Genomic DNA, 21,172 nt, shown 5'->3' with positions numbered 1-21,172 from the left:
ACACCTCTCCAGACATAGACTTTGCTCTCAGAGAGCTTACAATCTAATAGAGTTAAGACCTGACCAAAAAAAATAACTCTGAAACAATATTAAGACATAAGTGCATAAAAATGCACAAATAAAATTCTATAAAAGTTCTGAGAGGAAGAAAAGAATGTTTTTTTATGTGAAACTAGCAAAGAATGTTTCATAGAAGAGTGAGCATTTGAACTAGGCTTTGAAGGATGAATAGATTTTAATAATCAGAAATGTTAAACATAAGGCAAAAGAAACCTAGGGGAGGGGAGGGATATGTTTGTGAAGCAGGAAAATCCATTTGGGTTAGAGCATAAAGTACATGACATTTAGATAGAATTTTATGATTTACAAAGCACTGAATTTAGAAGGCAGATTGTGATGGACCCAGGGCAGAAGAGCTTGGGGCATGGGAAAAAAACTTGTACAAAGGTAAAGAGATGAGCAGCAGACTGTGTTAAGTTAGTTTGGCAGGTACATAGAGTGTGAGAAGGCCAGTAATGTGCAGTAATGTGTACTGACCTCCCTGGCTTACTTTAGATTCCAAATAAAATCTCATCTTCTATAAAACTCCTCCCAACTCCTCTCAATTCCAGTGCCTTCCTCTGTTAACCATCTCCTATTTATCCTGTATGTAGCTTGTTTTGTATATATTTGTTTGCTTGTTACCTCCTCTGTTAAATAGTAAGCTTCTTGAGAGCAAAGGCTGTCTTCTGCCTCTTTTTTATATTCTTGTGATGTAATATAATGTCTGGCATGAATTATTTGGCTCATTGATTAAGCCTGGAAAGATAAACTAGCTGGACCCTGATTGTGAGAGGCTTAAAATGACAAACAAAGGAGCTTGTCTTTTATCCCAGAGTCAAGAGAAGCTGTGAAATTTCTTGAATAGGATCACAGTGATGATTGAGAAATTGGTGGTGCTGCCATCAAGATGAAAGTTCTTGAAAGTGAAAAACTCATGGACTAGCCCTGGAGTTGGAAAAGCTCAGAACTTTTTCTTTTTTATTTTACAAGTCTTCAAAGTTCACATATTAAACTTTCCTGGAGAGACAATAAGCTGCTTGAGGAAACGCTGATTACAAATTTCTAGGCTAGAATGCCTGGGGGAAAGAGAGAAAGGAAAACAGTCAGAAAAAATGGCTGGGTTTAGACTGGAATAAGTTCAGTCACCAGGGGTGTTAAGACCATGTTACTTCAGTGGCATGGCTGGGAGCATGTGGTTCTAGCTTATAGGAAAAAAGTGGCCATCCTGCAAAGAACAAAAGTGAGGGAAGCAAAGAGAACTCCTCTCCAGAAGATCTTGCTTAAATGCATTTCCATAGTGGGATGGACAAGGGTGGTGCTTGGGGAGTGGTCCAGCACCTGGCCCCAGGCACATATATATATATAGCCCCTCCAAGGAGTGGCTGAGACGGTACTCATTGCTCATGGGTGGCATTCTTTCATTTTTTCCTGTCACTAAGGGAATGACCTTCAAGTCCAACATAGTCATTTCCTGTGCTATGCTTCAGTAGGATCATAGAATTTGAAGTCATTGAGCATTGATAGGGAGGTGCTGCGATGAGGAAGAAGGATGAGTCAAAGATAACACTGAGGTTTTAAGCCTAGGTTGCCTTGGAGAATCATGGCACCAATTAATAGCAATAGGAAATACCAAATGAAGATCATGTTTTCTTCTTCATTAGAATGTACATTCCTTGAGAACAGATACTATTGATTTGGTTTGTTTTTTATTTTTGCCTTTCTTTGCATCCTCACTACTAATCACATTAATTCTAATATAGTGCTGCTTACCTAAAGGGTCTGATTTTATTGTAAAGATAACAAGCTATCTTAGAAGTTCCATGTTAGACTCAAGGATCATGCCCTTGCTGTTAATACAGCCAAGATGCCGGGGACACCATAGGATTTACCAATGAAATTCACCGGTCTTAGAAATCCTAAACTCAGACTGGAGTGAATTTGGTTTAAGCCTAGGGATGAAGTTTGCCTTCTTATGAATGAAATGCTCAATCGAATTTAGAAGAAGGAATGACATTCAATGCTAAGGGCGTGCTGGACCCTCTAACTGCAGCTAGAGCCAGTGTTGAGTCCCAGCACATCCCTGGCTGCAGCTCCATGCAGAGCAGCCATACAAATCATTTGGACCTGACAGTATAGGCATTCAGATTTTTCTTTTGCTGTTCATCCTCTGGGGAAGACTGCCAGGAGAGAGAGCCTATCTGCAGTCTCCTTGTTTTCCCTCACTCCTCACAACCCCAATTCAAATAACCACATGATATGATACAGGATGAAACAGCTGCCTTTCTCTGTATGTGTACACTTCACAGGTGCTCAAAAGTGTGCTCTAAGAACCAGAAGGAAATGTGAATCATCTCAATTCTCTTCTGAACTCATCTTTTTTTTTTTTTTGCTTGATTCTTGAAAGATTTTTTTCTCTCATTTTCTATGGAATTAAATCTTTTTAAAAAATATTTTCTAAATATAAATAATATAAAGCGATATATGTACTTAATATAAAGTAAACTTTAGTAAACTAGTAATATTCCATTTGGAGTGACTGCCTTCATCCTAGTCTCCTAGCTGACATAGTACTTATATTAATTGGAATTTGCAAGGATATTCACAGCCCTAAGTTTGCTACCCTTATGCATGGGATTTTCTTTGGAATTCTCTCTTAGATTTAATGAGCTAGAGATATAATGTATTACATTTAAGTCTCAGCAGAAAATCTTCATCTTTTCAGAAAGGTTAAAATATTTCAGATTTCATTCACTAGTATGATTGGGAGGGATGGGAACAGGGATAGGAGAGAAGAGGAGATGTAATAATTAGAGATGGAAGTTTTCCTGAAAAATTCTAAATTCTCATTCCTCACCACCTTCTGCCTTCTCTGTCCACTGCCTTTAGTCCTGAAGCTGTGTAACTGTCAGTAGGGAGTGTAGCCAAATATGCACCTGTTTCCAGAGCATGGCACAGCCGTTGCCGAGGAAAGTTGGCATGCCTCTATTCCCAGGAAGCTGTGAATTCTGGAGCTCAGTTTCCAAATGCCTGGAATAGGAAGCACGTGACTAGAGACAGAAGCTGTTTTCTGTTCTAACCTAGAATGTTAGAGCTGGAAGAGATCCTAAGCATTTTTACTTAACCTTTCTGTGTTCTTTGAACCAGTCTCAACTCTTCCAGTGTCCTTATAAATTCAGTAATTTAATGACCCTGCTAGCATCCCAAGTGGGCAAGTGCTAGGAATTTGTGTTGGGTGGGAAGGAAGGAAGGGGTAGAATACAAAGAATACAAGTCAAAGCCCCTGCCTTCAAGGAATCTCCATTCCACTAGGAAGACTCCTGGGATGTGAGTGAATAAGATTAGATAAAACTTAGGAACAACAAATTCTACAGGCAGAGGTGGTAATTGGGCTGTCAGAGAAACCTTCACAAAGAAGGAAGGACTGGATAAGTGGAGAGGATAAAGAAGCATACCAGGAAGAATTCCAGGAGGGAAACAAAGGCTGGATTGAATTAATTTGAAGGGGCTTTCATAGGATAGGGGATAGAAGGAGTAGAGAGAGTAGGAAAGCATTGTTTAACTTAAAAATGGGTACAGATGCCACCAAGAAACCAAACAGATATAAGACAATTTCACCTTCTCTTTATTTTGCCAAGAACTATCTCTATATGATGTTTGTTCCAAAGCCCAGGAAACCAAAAGAAGGCCAAATAGATAGAATATATGTTTCAGATGAAAGGAGAAAAGAATTAGGACATTCTCATGAAGGCCATGGGGGATTCGGCATTCAGTAGGAATTTGACTAGATGACTGCCTTTCATCTAAATCTAATATTCCATCATTTTGTGATTCTGAGTATGGTATTAATGAGGAATTCTAGTCATTGAGATATTTTGTGACTTTCCTTTGGGGAATATTTTCTTGTTCTTTATTGTTGGTATTCCATCACTTGCAAAATTATTTCCTACATATTGACTGGGTCTCTGATTCCCCTCTATAAAATGTGGATTCCTTGAGGGTAATGATTTTTTTGTTTTTGTTTTGTTCCTTGAATGTTGTAGGTACTCAATAAATACTTATTGGATTCAGTCTCAACAATCTACAGAGTTCCAAATAAACTTTTCTCATTTGCTAGTCTTGTCTTCTAATATATTTTGCAGAAGAAGTTAATGTAAATGCTATTCTAGCATTTACTAGTATACTTTACTAGTATTTACTGGAATAAATGTGGATCCATCAAATAAAAGAAAGGATAGCAGACCAAATCTCTTTTCCACTGTTTCTGATTATCAATGACTCCAGCATTTCCCTAGTCACCATAGAATGGAACCTTGGATTCATCTTTGACTCCATTCTCTTTATTCTTCATCCAGCCATTCAGCAAGATTCACCACTTCTTCCTTTGAAATAGCTCATTCTTCCTGTCTATTAACACAACTTGATTATATTTACTAGGGATAGTAAAACAGGAATGCAGGTAAGTAACAAAGGGTCAAGGAGAAATTAAGGGGCTCTGGGATTATATGAGAAAGGAGAAAGTACTAATAACTGTGGCAGTCAGCAAAGATTTAATACAAGAGTTGGTTAGGGAACAGATCTTTTTGTAATAATATATTTTTCCCCGAATTGCATGTTGGAAAGGGTACTGGCCCAGAGTCAGATGATTCACATTGCCTCCCCAGTGCAGACTGCATTTGTTACCTTGGTCAAGTCACTTACTTGCCCCAAATGGACTTTAGTTTCCTCATCTGAAATGAAAGAGTTTAAACTGTGTGGCATCTGAAGCTCTTCTCAGCTCTAGAATGATGAGAGATGTCACATGGTTTGGAAACTTAAAGCAGAGAGATCAACAAAGAGACTACTCTAGTAAGTAAGCCCAGGAACCTGGTTAACAAAGCTTGAATAACATTACCAAGGCCCATTAGATTGAGTGCTGGAACAAACCTTTAGAAATAATTTAGTTCAGTTTCATCATTTTACACAAGAGGAAACTGAAACAAGAGAGAATAAGGTCAAAGGCACAGGTGGAGATGTTAGCTGTGTAAAGGATTAACACTTTCCTCTGAGATGGAACCTGATCTAGTAGGGTAACTATGGACATAAATCAGATCTGAAAGATGTAACAGAGACATGATATGATGATTTCCTTGATATTGAGAATAAAGGACCAAGATGAAAAGATAGTGGGAAATTTGAAAGCCTTTGGTCTTTTTTCTGGCAGTAATGGGAAAACTGAGATGAGTTAATCATTTAGTAATGGCCAACTAAGTGGTACAGTGGATAGAGCACCTAGCCTAGGGTCAGAAAAACCTGAGTTCAAATGTGACTTCAGACACTTACTAGCTGTGTGATCCTGGTCAAGTAATTTAACCCTCTTGCTTCAGTTTTCTCATCTATAAAATGAAGAAAGAAATGGCAAACTACTCCAGGATCGTTGCCAAGAAAACTCCCAATGAGGTCACAAAGAATCAAACATAATTGAAAATGACTAAATAACAACAACTAGTTTAACAGAAATTATAACAAGGTCTAATACTGACAACTTAAGCTTTAGCTATACTCTTGGAAATTCAATGGAAATATCAGGTATTCAAGTGTTACAAAGCTGGAAAGCGTATCACTAGGTCAGAGATAGAGAGAGATTTAGAAGCCTTCTCTGAACAGGTAGTCATTCCAACTGTGGCTGGATAAATTTCATGAAGAAGTTAGTTTATATAAAAATAAGCAGAGCTAAGTCTGAACCTTGAGATATAATAGTGGTCAAGGAGAAAATGAGAAACCCAGGAAAGAAAAAGCAGCCAGAGAGGCTTGAGATGCAAAAAATGCCAAACAACCACAATTAGAAAGCTGTTAAGGAGAAGATCTTGGTTATCAGTCAGAGAAGGTAGTGCTAATGAGGACACAGTTGTTTGCCAAGGAGATATGATTTTTCTGGAGGACCCAGACCCTTAATTCACACTTATAGACCCCCCAAATGGAAACAGAGCCAGCAAAAGTGGAACTAAGGGCACACGCACATGCGCACGCATGCACGCACACACACACACACACACACACACAGACACACGCTAAGGGCTGGAATTAAGAAATGGCCTCACCAGGTGGACATTTGTAATAGTGGCCCCCTGGGTAACTAGGCCCTATTTCAAAGCAACAAGCTCATTCTCTTTATTCCTGATGTCATTTAATACCACATCAGAAGAACAGAAGGAAGCTGATTGGCACTGAAATTATTGGCGTTGTTTCCTGTTGACACTTGTAAACTCTATGAGAGAATTGGCTGATTCTAAGCCAGGTGGTTGGATAGTACTCTTGGCATTGGTTGGTTAGCTTCATGTTGTCTTCATGGCCCACTCTTTTTAGAAAAACACAGTATTTTTCATCTTAACTTGGTGAGCAAATCACATTCCAAATTATATGCAAGTACTCAGCAAAATGTAAAAGTGTTGTATTCTTGATTAAGGGCAGGTCCCATAAGGGGAAGCAGATAGCTCTAGGTCTTTATTTGAGGACCTGTCTGGAGAATTCCCTAGGGCTAAGGCAGACTCTAGAAGAAGGTCTCTGGACCAAGACAAGAAGGTATCTAATAGCTATGGCAGAAACTGGGAGCTGGATGACAGGATTTTGCCAGTCATTGTTTTATAAATGCAATTGTTCTATGAGCTGATGGCATATATGGAATGAAGGAGGATGGGGAATTGAGGTGACTGAAATTATGATCCTAGATGACCATGAAATAATGATGGTGCCCTTGTTAGAAATAAGGGGTTAGAGAAAGAAATTCCAAGACGATGAATATTTTGATCACGATATCTTTCCAAGGTTTGCTATTAAGATGTATTTATTTTCTGTCCCTCCTCTGCCTTGAACTAACCAACTTTAAAACCCCCAACCAAATAAACCCTAAAACATTTTGTAACAAATATGCATAATCAAGCAAAGCAAAAGGACAAAAGTACGTCATTGTAAATGTCCAAAAATGTATGTCATTCTGAATTTTTAACTCATGTATAGCAGGGTTCATCTTTGATCTTCACAAATCAGGATTTTTAAATCCCATTCATCAGTTTTCTAGTCTTTCAAAGTTGCTTTTCTTTATAATTGTATAAATTGTTCCATAGGTTCTGCTCACTTTAATCTGCTTTAGTTCATATAGGTCCCCCAGGTATTCTCTGAAACTATCCATTTTGTCATTTCTTACAGTGCATCTATATCTCATTACGTTCATATACCATGATTTGTTTACCATGCTTAGTTTTCCAGTATTTTTGTTGCTACAAAGAGTTGCTATAAATATTTTGATACAGAAGTAATCCTTTTCTTCTTTCTTCACTCTATTGAGGGCAATACGCTTAATAGTGGTAACACTGGGTCAGAGTATATGCATATTTTAGTGACTTTGAGGGCATAGTTTCAGATTTCTTTTTAGAATAGCTATACTAAATCCCAGCTCTATCAATAGTACACTAATGAATCTGTTTTCAGAGTCCCTCAAATATATGTCATTTTCTTCTTTGGTCACCTTTTTCATTTTGATGAAAATGGGGTAGAATTTCAGATTTGTTTTTAACTTAATTTACTCTAAATAATAAGAATTTTGAGCATTTTATACAATTGTTGATAAACTGGATTTCTACCTTTGAAAACTATCTATTCATATTCTTTGCTCTCTATATCTGTTGGGGAAATGGATCTTTTTCTTGCAAATGTCCATTAAATTATTATGTCTTGGATATGAAACCTTTATCAGAGAAACTTGCTGCAAAGCTTTTTTCCAGCTATCTGTTACTCTTGTCATTTTAACAGTATTTGTTTAAAACTTTAAAATTTTAAATAACCAAAAGCGTCCATTTTATCTTGTCATCCTCTCCATTGTTTGTTTGGTCATGAACTCTTCCTCTTCATACATCTGAAAGTTAACTTCTTCCTTATTCTGCTAATCTGCTAATGATAATCACTTTTTTTGTTTCTAGGATATGTATACATTTGGAGTTTATCTTGATATATGGTATGAGATGTTGATGTATACCTAATATCTGCCAAACTGTTTTTCAGTTTTACCAACAGTTTTTGTTGAATAAGTGCTTCTTTCCCTGCCAGTAACTGAGATCTATGAGTTTATTGAACATAATACCACTATGTTTATTTGCTTTTATATGCCATTTACATAATCTCTTCCCTTGATCAGTCTCTAAAATGAATGTTTTAATAACACTACTTTATAGTATACTTTCAGCTCTGCCTCAGCTCAGTATTACCCATTTTTCTTTTTTTCCCATCATTTCTCTTGATATTCTTGACCTTTTGTTCCTTCAGAAAAATTTCCTTGCTCCATAAAATAATCAATTGATTATTTGATTGGTACAATACTAAATAAGTTAATTTAAATAGTATTGTCATTTTTATTATACTGATGACCTATTCATGAAGTTAACATCTCCCCAATTATTTAGGTCTATTTTTATAATTTCATTCATATAGTTCCTGTAGTTATTTTCAATGGAATATCTCCCTTTCTCCTGAGCCATTTTTGATGAAAATTAGGAATTCTTATTTATATGGATTTATTTTATATTCTGCAACTTAGCTGAATTTTAATTAATTTTAGTAGACTCTTTAAGGTTTTCTAGATAGACTATCATATCATTTGAAAAAAAGTTTTATTTCCTTTTTGCCTAACTCCAGCCCCTCAATTTCTTTTTCTTGTTTTATTGATATAGCTAATATTGATTTACCCCAATCTTATTGGAAAGGGCTCTATTTTTCCTACATTTTATAAAAAATGTTTGCTCTTAGTTTTAAATAAATATTATTTAGTATATTAAGGGAAAGTTCTTTTATTCTCATGCATTATATTTTTAACAGAAATGGATATGAATTTTTTTAAAGCTTTTTTATATAATCATGGGTTTTTATTATAATTTATATTACTAATATGATCTGTTATTGTGTCTAAAGTCTTCCTTATACCAAGCCAACCTCACATTCCTCATAGAAATCTGTAATCTTTTTAATATGATATTAATAAATAGCTTATTTGCTAGTGGCAAATTTTTCACCAATGTCACCTGTCATACTTCTGGAGGGAGTAGTGCTTTCTTTCCTGAGCTGCTCAGGGATTTGTCAAGTAATTCCTACCCCCTCGCTCTAACTTAGAGACATAAGAGTAAAAAATCCTCCCCAAAGTATTGTGATCCTAAAACTTTAAAGAAAGGAAAGGAAGAAAGGAACTTTAAAGAAAGGGGAAAAAATCATCTACCAAAATAAATGTTGGGAATACCTGGCCTAAATTCCTACAAAATTACCATACACTGAGAGAAAAGCCAGAACAATGAAAAGAACCAAGAACTGTTTTATATACTTCCTATATGTTTATTTAAATATTTGTTTTAAATATATGATATGATTAAATGTAATTTTTAGATTTACATTCAACAAATATTAATTGATGATTATTGTCTTACTGTATAAGTATTGATGGCTTCTTGGCTTCTTTCTGTACCACTTTAAAGCATATGACCTTTTACCAGTCCTACCAAGCTGAAAATGCTCTAAGTATTGATTATCAAGGGACACCTGAATAAGTGGCTTATCTAAGGATCAGACTAGCTAAGTTTGCAGAGGCTTATCACTGGAAAGCTGATGTGATTTAACTTTTCATTCAGGGTAATTCATGGGGTCTGTCCATGCCAGTGCAATCACAGATCGTATAAATTTTGAATCATAATGATGGTGGTTCACTTTGAACAGAAAAGTTTTAACAAGGGTTTTATGGCCTTTCCTTGATGAATTTTAAGTAGATTTAAGATTATTTGCTATGGGCAACCTGAATGGATTCTTGTAAGTAAAGGACTTTATAAATGGTAAATTCTTATTCTGTAAATGTGATCTGTTATCTCCCTAGTACATGAGGCCAGAGCTGGCAACCTATATATTTTACAGCCTAACTAGTTTGAAAGTTGACAGCTTTAAAACTTGACTTTATAGAAACATAGAAAAATCAAAAGCTGGAAGGTACTTTAAAGGTCATAACCAACCATCTTATTTTCAAATGAAAACACTGAAGTCCATTGAGGTGGATTAGCTTTTCCCTAGTCAAACATCTAATTCATGGAAGAACTTGGAAAAACCCAGGTTTCTTTATGTTCACTCTACCACTGCTTCACTGAGCAGTCATGTTGTCACTCAGCATCTTTTTTCTTGGTTTTGCTATATACGTAAACTTTAACATACACTTTTTAGAAGACATGGGTTCAAATCAGCTATGTGATCTTGAGCAAAGTGATTACTTTCCTTTGCCTTGGTTTCCTTTTTAATAAAATGGGGATCATTATAGATTAGAGTCAGAAGGGATGTTGGATCTCCTTCAATCCAACCCCCTTGTTTTACAGGTAAGAAAACTGAGACTCAGGAAAGGTCAAGATACTTACCCAAGAAAACAGTCAGTTAGCAACAGTACCAGAATTCAGACCCAAACCCATTAAATCAAAAATTAGTACTTTGTACTACCCTATTTAGGTTTATTATGCAGATCAAATGAGAAAATTCACAAAAAAGTATTTTAAGTGTAAAACCTATATTAATGACAGCTACTCGGATGATGATGACAGTGATTAACAAAACTACTCTCTCTTAACAGGTTCTTACAGAAAGTGGTTATGGTACAATCACAACTGATATCCTCGAGGGTCAAGAATTCTATTATGCTGAAGATTACCATCAACAATACTTAAGCAAGAATCCCAATGGATACTGTGGATTGGGAGGCACAGGAGTTTCCTGTCCCATTGGAATTCAAAAATAATACTGTATGATGGCATGAAGTTTGCATTTGCTATGGCATTGTTATTGGGTAATCGACCAGAGGCATAGCTTTCAAATTCTGACTCTGTAAAGGGTTTCTAAACAAATAAAATGCAATGATACCCCAATATGATATGAATATCTCACTAAATTCTAATGGTATTTGATTTTATGTGATTATTGGAATGACAGCTTCTGGTATAGAATACCAATTAAAATGATTAAAACTAAATGTGAGCAGTTTCTAGCTTCTGAGAGAAGATGGGAGGGGGATGAGGAAGAGAGTGATAAGACATTGCTTCTGCTGCAAAAATCTTTACTGCTACCTTGGCCTAGGCAATATGCAACCTTCTTTTCTGATGCCATCAGATTCGAAATCATTTGTAGCCATGATGATATGTTTACAGAAATATTTCTCTGTACTGAATATAAATGGATAGTTCCACAAGAATAGAGCCAATGGAGTTTTTAGTGCTTGTTCCAGGCTTCCTCATGGCAATACAAAGACCCAATTTTGCTGTATGGATTATGATGCTTTGCTTATAGCAATGAGAAGGGTAGCAAATGCATAATCTAATAAAAGTTTATAGTCTGAATAAAACCAACCTGACATTTAGCTTGCTTTTTACCTGTTTCAATGCATTGTCTCAATGGATTGTAAGATGAATTTGCATACTTTAAAGGAATAACAAGAAAAACATCACAACCAGTCACACACTTCTCATCCCTTTCCCTAAAGAGAAAAATCAATATGATTGAAAGTTTGGAAAATAAAGTGTAGCCCAAGGTTTTACATAGAAATTTTGTTCTAATAGACTTCAGTGAAAAAGCCAATCAACATCAGATGAGCCAGGAATGAATTAAGTTTAGTTGTGACTGAAAGATTTCCTTCAGGGCTTGACCATCTCCAAATTCTCTAGTGTGACCATAATCCTGGGACAGCCTACACCTTGCATTCCATTTGCAATTTTTCCTAGAGTTATGTTCCCACAGCTATTATTGTCATTATTTCAATTTTCACTAACTATAGAGGAGGGAAGAAGCTTAATTCATAAGTAAGTTTTACAGTGATGCAGTGTAGTAGAAGATAGAGTTGTTGGGTTGGGATCAGAAGAACAGGATTCAAATTCCCCTTCTGAAACTTTCTAGCTATATGACTTAACTTCTCTGTAACTGGGACAGTTCCCCAAGACTTATCTAAAAAAGTCATAAATAAATCAGGGTTGCCTCTTTAGGGAAGATTATCACACTGGAAATTCCCTACATGGTTGAATTTGTATTCTAGTTAGACAAACCACAATTCTAAATATGAAAGAGAGAATTACAGATTAATAATAACTGACACATATAGTAGTTTGTTTGCCAAGTATCTCATTTGAACCTCACAACAACATAGGAGGGCAAATACTCTAGGAATATTTCCCTGTTTGACAAGTTTGTAAACAGACTTAGCAAGTTAAATAATGAGGCTATGATAATACAGCTAGGAAGTGTCAGAAATAGGACTCAATTCAGTTCTTCTGATTTTAAAATCCAGCATTCAAAAATCAATGATGGAAGTTCTTTGAGAATTTTCCATCTGAGAACACTCTGTCCTATTTGCCCTATCATAGATATAATTGTTTTACACGAATATTTAAGAATCTCCTCAGCCCAGTGTTCCAACAACTTAAGTCATTCATGTCACTTTAGAACTCTGTTCAAGTAAAGTCAAGCAGGACAGCTCTAAAAATTAAATGTTGAATTTATTATATACAAAAAAGGAAAAGCAAACTGTACATAATAGAGATTCACAGTTCTATGTACAATCCTTTCCCCCCCACTTTTAGTGTTTGTATGGAAACACTCCATTTACTTGGTATTTTAATTCAGAATTTTTTTAAAAAACATTTTAAATACTGCTCCCATTATTTTTTTTTGTTTTTGCAAGGCAAATGGGGTTAAGTGGCTTTCCCAAGGCCACACAGCTAGATACTTAATTAAGTGTCTGAGACCAGATTTGAACCCAGGTACTCCTGACTCCAGGGCCAGTGCTTTATCCACTGTGCCACCTAGCCACCCCTCCCATTAATTTTTTTTAAAGTCAATTTATTAACCACACTTAAATTATCTTTGGACTTGATACAGTTTCTTGAGGGAATATAAGCAAAGACATTTACTTTCACATGTTAACATGTCTATAATATAGAAACATGAGCAGAAACAGCATTCCCCCTATTCCTTAACAGTTTCATACTAGCAACCTCCAGTTAGTCAGAGAAGGTAATTCAACAAGTACTAGAATCCTGAATAGTAATATCTCATACTTCAATGTGGTAATTGCTTTGGTTCTTTTAAAAATTGAAGGATAAGGATATATAAGTTCTTATTGCATTTTTTGTGTTCAAATCCCCTTCACCTCCAAAATTCCTTAATTTTTCCTACCCCAAAACTCAATCTCTATAACAAAAAATAAGAGATAGAGAAAAAATATCTTTTCAACAAAAACTAATCTAATCAACCACATCTAATAATATATGCAATGTTTGGTATCCATAGGCCTCCCGTATCTACAAAGGAGAGCTAATAGTATATCACTGCATCTTCCTATCTCTTCTTTGGGGACACTCTTGAGAGTTATAATTATACAATGTTTGATTTGAGTTAGTAGGGAGATTTTTCTTTTTCATTTATATTATTATAGTCATTATGGATGTTATTTTCCAGATTTACTCTTTGTATCAGCTCATATAGGTCATCCCATACTTACAAAGCCTAATTTTGTTGAGAAAACTGAAGCAATTCAATATGAGCTCCCTCTTCTTTCCTGGTTTTCATATCAAAACCCATTCTCTTTTCCTTTCTCTCAGTCTCTGACACTAAAGTGACCCTTTTGTTTTTGCCAAGGTCAACCCCTAAACAAATATTCTCTTCATCCCATCACTTCTAGTCTTCTCTAACAGATTGCTTGCTTTTTTGTTTTTTGGGGGTTTTTTTAGGTTTTTGCAAGGCAAATGGGGTTAAGTGGCTTGCCCAAGGCCAGACAGCTAGGCAATCACTAATGTCTGAGACTGGATTTGAACCCAGATACTCCTGACTCCAGGGCTGGTGCTTTATCCACTACACCACCTAGCCGCCCCTTCTCTAACAGATTGCAGCTTCGATCAGCCCTGCTCCCTGCCCAGCCTCTTCCCATCTACTTCCATATTATCTTCCCTAATGCCTTAAAACATGGTCAATATCCTTCACTTTCACTAGATAGATATTCCATCTAAAATTACTGCATTACAATATAAAATACTTTGAAATCTACCTTCCAAGACAAACCCAGGGACTTTATGAACACAATTATAAAACACTCTTTACATAAATATATCCAGATCTAAACAAATGGCAAAATACTCATTGTTCAAGGGAATGCTAAGAGAATATGATAGAAATGACAATCTACTTAAGTTAATTTACTTATTCAGTCCCATGCCAATCAAATTACCAAAGAATAATTTTTATAGCACTAGAAACTAGGCATAGCCAACATCTCACACATTAGACAAAAAGCCAAAGAGAGTATCTGAGTAATTATAATTCATTTATTAATTAGATTGATAATAAATTGATGGTCAGTGGTTTTCCTTGGTAACCAAAGACAAAATTGTAGAGATCACTTATGATTTTCAGGGGCAAATCTTTGGAAATAACCTTTGGAAATGGGGATGCCCCAACAGGTGAAAATCAACCCTGACTGATGAAAAATTAATGATTTTCAAGTGAGGAGGTGGGCTAAAAATGATATTAGTGATATTGTAGTGGTAATGTAGCTTGATCATAAGACTTAGCTGCCATAAGCAATCAGGACAAAGGGATCCATCTCTACCCAGAGCATTCTGGTAGGTTTTCTCCTAAACTCAAATTGGATGGTTACCCTAAATTTCATTTGAGGGTTAGAAGGGCATAGACTTAATGCTTTAGGACTGAAATTCATCCAGATTAGATTCTGTTTTTATTCTATATAAAGTAAGGTAGTTGAATGGGGTCCTGCCCAAGATCAAGGAGCATGTGGCCAGAGGATTTGGACAATCTCATTTATCAAAAATGTCTTTCAGAGACTGACTGGCCTAAAGGGTCTGTTCTCTAAATGAAAAAAAAATAAAAAGCCTGGATCCTAATTAATAATCTGTTAAGAAAATAATAATTTCACACTGTATACCAAAAATGGTCAAAAAATGTATAAATGACTTAGACATGAAAGGTAACATATATGCTATATCTGGATATATACAAATATATGCTTTGATGTATATGTGTATAAGATAGATAAAGGAAGTATTTATGACCAAACAAGAGGTAGTAGAGAGGATCTCAGGAAGTAAAATTGATAAGTTTGATTACACAAAATTTAAAAAGGTTTTGCACAAACAAAATTAAAGCAGCCAAAATTAGATGAAAAATAGAATATTGGGGAGAAATTTTACAGCAAATTTCTCTGATAAAATCACTTCTCAAAAATAGAGGAATCTTATCTAAATATATAAAAATAGGAGACATTCTCCAATTGATAAATGGTCAAAAGATATGAACAGCAATTTTCAGAAAAAAAACTGAGCTATCAATAGTCATATAAAAATGCTCTAAATCACTATTGATTAGAGAAATACAAATTAAAACAGCTCTGAGATACCACCTCACATTAATCATATTGACTAATATGATGGCAAAGGAAAATGACAAATGCTGGCAGAGATATGAAAAAATTTGGACACTAATGTACTACTGTTGGAGTTGTAAACTAGTCCAACCTTTCTGGAAATCAATATGGAACTATACCCAAAGGATTATAAAACTGCACAACCTTTGACACAAGAGATATCTCAGAGAAATTTTTCCAAAAAAAAGGAAATATAGCCTACTTAAATAAAAATATTTATAGTAGCTCTTTCTGTGGTGACAAAGAATTGGAGATTTAGGATACCCATCAATTGGGGAATGGCTGAACAAGTTGAGGTATGGAATTGTGATAAAATATTGTACTATAAAAATGATGGAAGTAATAATTTCAAAAAAGTTTGGTAGAGTTTATATGAACTGATACAAATTAAAGTGAGCAAAACCAGAAGAATATTGTACACAGTAATAAGAATGTTATAAGGCTAATCAACTCTGAAAGACTCAAGACCATGATCTAAGGCAAATGCTAGTCATCTTCCAATGAACTTTGAATACAATTGAAGGATACTTTTTAAATTTTTTTTCTTACTTTTATGTGTGTGTGTTTTCTTTTACAGCATGGTTAATATGGAAATGTTTTATATAAATTCATAAATATAATCAACATACTATTCATTTTCTAAAGTTTTGGGGAAGGGCAGAAGGGAAAGAATTTGAAACTCAATTTTTTTAAAAAAACGAATGTTAAAAATTGACATGTAATCAGAAAATATTTAATGAAATAAAAATATATTTTAAAAAACTTTCTGTAGACCTATTAATTCCCTCATCTCTACTCACAGAGCTACCACCAATCACCTCCTGCTTAGACTAATGTAATAGCCTTCTTTGTTCCCTGATGCTAGTTTCTCCCCACTTCAGTCTTTTATCACACAGCTACCAGATTTTCCTAGTATATCTGCCTTAAATGTGTACCTGTGTCACTCCCCTCCTCAATAAAAAGTGGCTTGCCTCTAGAATCAAATCTAAACCCATTTAGCTTTTCAAGTGCTTCATGACCTTGCCTTCACTTCATCTTTCAAAACAACCTGATTGTTCATTACTTCCCTTCACATTCTGCAATCCAGTCATATTGGACTTTTTTTTCCTCACAGAGAACACTTCATCTCTTGCCCCTAAACCTTCAGTGTCCTCCTCTCCTCACTTCCATTCTCACAATATCTCTCCCTTAAACATAGCTTAACCCTGATCATTACTTTGTGTTTTCTATATATTCTGTATATAAGCCATAGATATGAGTGTACTGCTTTTCTATCAGTCCTTGTTGTCTACCCTCACTAAAATGTAATCTCTTTGCAAGTAGGATTTGTTTCATTCATTACTAGCACAGTGTCAGACCCAGAGAAGGTCATCCACTGCACCTAGTCCATCACTTTTGTCCTTCCCCCGGACTTTGATGACTCTGGACTTTGACTTTACAACTCTGCCTCACTTAAATCCAATTCATACACAAATCAAGACATTACTCCATCATGTGACTTATCCTCTTCTGATGAAGGATGAACAACAACAATATAGAAAATTAACATTTGATGGAAAAGCATTTTGATATACACTATCTTACTTAATACTCACAAAAGCCCTGTGAGATAAGGTGATAAAAAATATTCTCATTACCAAGGCTCAGAAAGGTTATGGGATTTGCACAGGCAGCACTCAAACCCCATTCCCTTCTTTCAAATTCAGTGATCTTTAAAATACCTCTCTTCAAATTTGACCACCTTCCTGGACCGTCTTAGACACTAGGCTCTACTGTGACCTCAGCAGTTGTGAATGGACCAGGTGATGTCATATGTGCTAGTAAAAGTCCTACTCTCTCAATTTATGAAATGTCTATGAGGTTACTTTCTTGGCTTTCAGAATACCCACCACTCTACTGGGCTGGGTTAAATGTATGTGGAAATGAGACCTTGAAACTGAACCATGAAGCTGCTGTTGGCAATGATGTTCCACCTTTCATTGTTGGAAAACAGCTTAGGAACTTCTGAAGGTAAGTCCTATGTGGATGTGGATGTGTCACTAAGTCTATAACTCCCAAGCGAAAATCAATTCCATTTCTTCCTAGTCATACCTCAGTAGATTTCAGATGACCACACACATATATGTATGCATGTTTTATTATAAATATATATGAATATAAATTATGTGTGTGCTTATATGTTCTTAACTGGACTTGTGATTTTTTTCATTAATATAAGGAACTCCCTTGTAATAATGCAGATGAACAATCAACTTGCAATTCGTGTTCAGTTAGGTACATGGAGAATTGAGAAGATAAGTGACTTTTCCAGGATCAAACAACCTATATGTGTCAGAGACGGATTTAAATCCTTGTCTTCTTGACTCCACAACCAATACTCTATCCACTATAGTGCCTCACTATGGCAGGGGATGTGTTTTGTGTTTTTTGGTATCCACAATGTCTGGCATATATGAGGCACTTAATAAATATTTGTTATTGATTGGTGGGAGATATATGTATATGTGTGGATGTATATATTTGCTTCACTTAAATCCAGTTCATGTACAAGTTCGAACATTACCCTCATGATATCATTGGTCCTCTTTGAGATCAAAAGATGAAAATCAAATAACAAATAGTGGATAAAAATATACATATACACACAGAGAGGTCTAGATACACACATGCACAAAAACTCTTGAGTATGTGTACTGAATGATATTTTAAAATATATTAAAAAGGATGTATTAAAGTGTATTTATGTGTTATCACCTTCATTTCCCAAATATTTCCATATATATTTAAGTCTCAGATATATTTTAATATATATGTATATTATATGCATTTAAACATGTATGCATACCTCTATGTTTGCCTGTGTGTATTATGTTCATATAGACAGAATCAGGGTGTTCTCAAGGTTTTTAATCAACTTTTGTAACTTAAACATGCCTTGAGACTTCGGGGACACCCCATCTTAATTTCTCAGATATGTATATTAAATATCAGAGATATTCTAACAACAACAATTCATGTATTGCTTTAAGTTTTGCAATGTATTTTAATATGTTTTTAATCCTCAGCCCTCTGAGAGATGAGTCCTTATTTTATAGATGAGGAAAATGAGAGTGAGGCAGAATTTGAATTCATGGCTTTCTGACTCCATGTCCTAGATTCTAACCTAACTACCTCTTCACTCAGGTGAAGGGGAGAAGACCCAGACATCTCCCAACTGGTTAGAAGAGGCATCCTTCTCTTCATATGACTCAAAAAAACCCCAAAAAACTGTAGTTTCATAGTTTCATCCTTTCCCTGTTTCCTCTGCCTCCCTCACTGTTTTTTCCCCACCATCATGGGTGTCCCCTTGACCACCTTATGGGTATGTGAGGAATCAAGTATTTGCTTTTAAGAATTTTAGGGGACAAACTATTTCAAATGTTTTTATATCCTCTTAGAATAAGAAGCTCTGGGGAAAATAGGTCAGAAAATCGAATCATCAGAGACTCATAAAGCTGAGAAATAACAAGGACCTAAGGACCCCTAGAAGACATTTATTTCAATCACCTCAATTCATAGATGATGAAATTAAGGCAAATTATTTGACTAAAGCCACTCAGTCTCAAAGGGGCCCCAATTCTGCTAGATTGTTTTAGAGAAGGATTCTATTGATAATACTGCCGATAAACTCATCTTTTTCCTCTACAACCCCAAATATAAATTTTTTCAGTTTTGCATTTTCAATTGGAGGGAAAAGAAGAGAGTACCTCGGAGGTTTTTTTTTAATTTTGTTTTTTGACAAGATTAAGCAGTTGAATATTTTAAAGTCATTATTTGTTATTTGTGTATCATCTGGACATTCTATTTCCTTCCTTTAAACATTTTTCCAATAGGAAATGATCATTTCCTCTGAATATTCATATCAATTTCTTACAGATTTTCTATGTCAAATGGTCTATTTTGGAGGAGGGGAGGAAAGGGCTGAATTTGTGATCTTCCCTTCCTCAACTCTTCCTTATCCCATTTGGGATTTTTTTTTGGCAAAGACACTGAAGTAGTTTGATGTTTCCTTCTTTACAGGTGAGTAAACTGAGGTAAACAGGGTGAAGTGACTTGTCCAGGGTCATACAGATAGAAAAATGTCTGGGTCAGATTTGAACTCAGGAAGATGAATCTTTCTGATGCCAAGTCCATCACTCCATCCACCAAACTATCTAACTGCCCAGTTTTCCTTTTGCTCCTTTAATATGTTTCTTTCCAATAAAATATTGAGATTTCTTCTTTCTTTTTTTTTTTTTGGTGTTGTTTCAGCTTGCATTTCTTCAGGATAATTTTGTTTCTGCCTTCTTAAATTTAATATACACTTTGAAGAGCAGCTGGGTGGCACAGTAGATAGAGCACTGGCCTTGGAGTTAGGGGGATGGGAATTCAAATCCAGCCTCAGATATTTGACACTTATTGCTGTGTAACATTGGACAAATCACTTAACCCTGACTGCCTTGCATCCAGGGAGATCTCCAGTCAATCCTGATTCATATCTGGCCACTGGACCCAGATATGAATCAGGATTGACTGGTTCTAGAGGAGAAAGTGAGGCTGGTGACTTAGCCCCAACTCACTCAAATTCAATTCATGTGCTTATCTTGACATTGCCTCTCTAATGACATGGTCTTCTTTGAAAATGAAGGACATTGGGCAGCTAGGTGGCACAGTGGATAGAGCACTGGCCCTGGAGTCAGGAGTACCTGAGTTCAAATCCAACCTCAGACACTTAATAATTACCTAGCTGTGTGGCCTTGGGCAAGCCACTTAACCCTTGTTGCCTTGAAAAAACCTAAAAAAAAAAGAAAATGAAAGACAAACCACTACCACAACAATATACTCTTTCAAAAACAAATTACATGTTAACAAATTCATGGTTTCATATACAATCTTCTCTTTGTGCTTTGCATAATGAAATGTTTCTTTGTGTTATGATTGTCAAGTTTATTATAAAAAAGATTTAAGAATTAAAATAAATTACCATTCTAACTATACCTAACATCACTTTTAGTGCTAGTTTTATGGGAAAATATATATATATACTAAGGTCCAACTTGGGGCACCACAACCTTATTCTTTAGCACTAGTAATTTTGTTAACATTTCATATTTATATAAGAGGAGGATCAAGAATTCCGAAATCCCCTTATCTGACCATAGTCTATTGGTTTTTCTTTTCTTTTTTTTTTCTTTTTTCTTTTGGCAAGGCAATGGAATTAAGTAGCTTTCCCAAGGCCACACAGCTAGGTAATTATTAAGTGTCTGAGGTTGGATTTGAACTCAGGTACTCCTGACTCCAGGGTCGGTGCTCTATCCACTGTGCCACCTAGCTGCCCCTCTATTGGTTTTTCATCTCTCTCTCTCTCTCTCTCTCTCTCTCTCTCTCTCTCTCTCTCTCTCTCTCTCTCTCTCTCTCTCTGCCTTTCCTTACCCAATCCCACTTTTGATCTTCATGGTGACCTCCAGTTTCTTGACCCCTCAATTCTCTTCCAGACCATCTCCCCTGCCCTAGCAACTTTTTCCTCTTCTCCCCTTCTTGACTTTTGGTGGACCAATTCAACTTTACACTGTCCTCACTTGAATCTCTAGCCCCCATTTCCATGTCATCAATTAAATCAAGCTGTCTCAGTCTTGAATTACTTCC

General features: G+C 35.7%; 2 protein-coding genes across 6 annotated transcripts in view; both read left to right on the top strand.

The window, feature by feature from the left end:
* Window positions 1-11,440, top strand: part of MSRA (methionine sulfoxide reductase A) — a 536,950-nt gene extending 525,510 nt beyond the window's left edge. For both annotated transcript variants that reach the window (XM_074209182.1, XM_074209183.1), the window contains exon 6: window positions 10,661-11,440. In XM_074209182.1, the coding sequence (XP_074065283.1) occupies window positions 10,661-10,825 (165 nt within the window). In that variant the 3' untranslated portion in view covers window positions 10,826-11,440. The remainder of the gene's footprint in view (window positions 1-10,660) is intronic.
* Window positions 11,441-17,377: 5,937 nt separating this feature from the next.
* The window catches only part of PRSS55 (serine protease 55), a 69,100-nt gene continuing 65,305 nt past the window's right edge, over window positions 17,378-21,172 (top strand). For all 4 annotated transcript variants that reach the window (XR_012476042.1, XM_074225386.1, XM_074225378.1 and 1 more), the window contains exon 1: window positions 17,378-17,518. Coding sequence is in view for 3 of the 4 variants with exons in the window: in XM_074225386.1 (XP_074081487.1) it covers window positions 17,452-17,518 (67 nt within the window). In the remaining variant the exon portion in view is untranslated. The remainder of the gene's footprint in view (window positions 17,519-21,172) is intronic.

The sequence above is a fragment of the Macrotis lagotis genome, chromosome 1 (genome assembly GCF_037893015.1).
Source record: "Macrotis lagotis isolate mMagLag1 chromosome 1, bilby.v1.9.chrom.fasta, whole genome shotgun sequence".
Lineage (NCBI taxonomy): Eukaryota > Metazoa > Chordata > Mammalia > Peramelemorphia > Peramelidae > Macrotis > Macrotis lagotis.
This window is presented reverse-complemented; position numbering and strand designations above follow the sequence as displayed.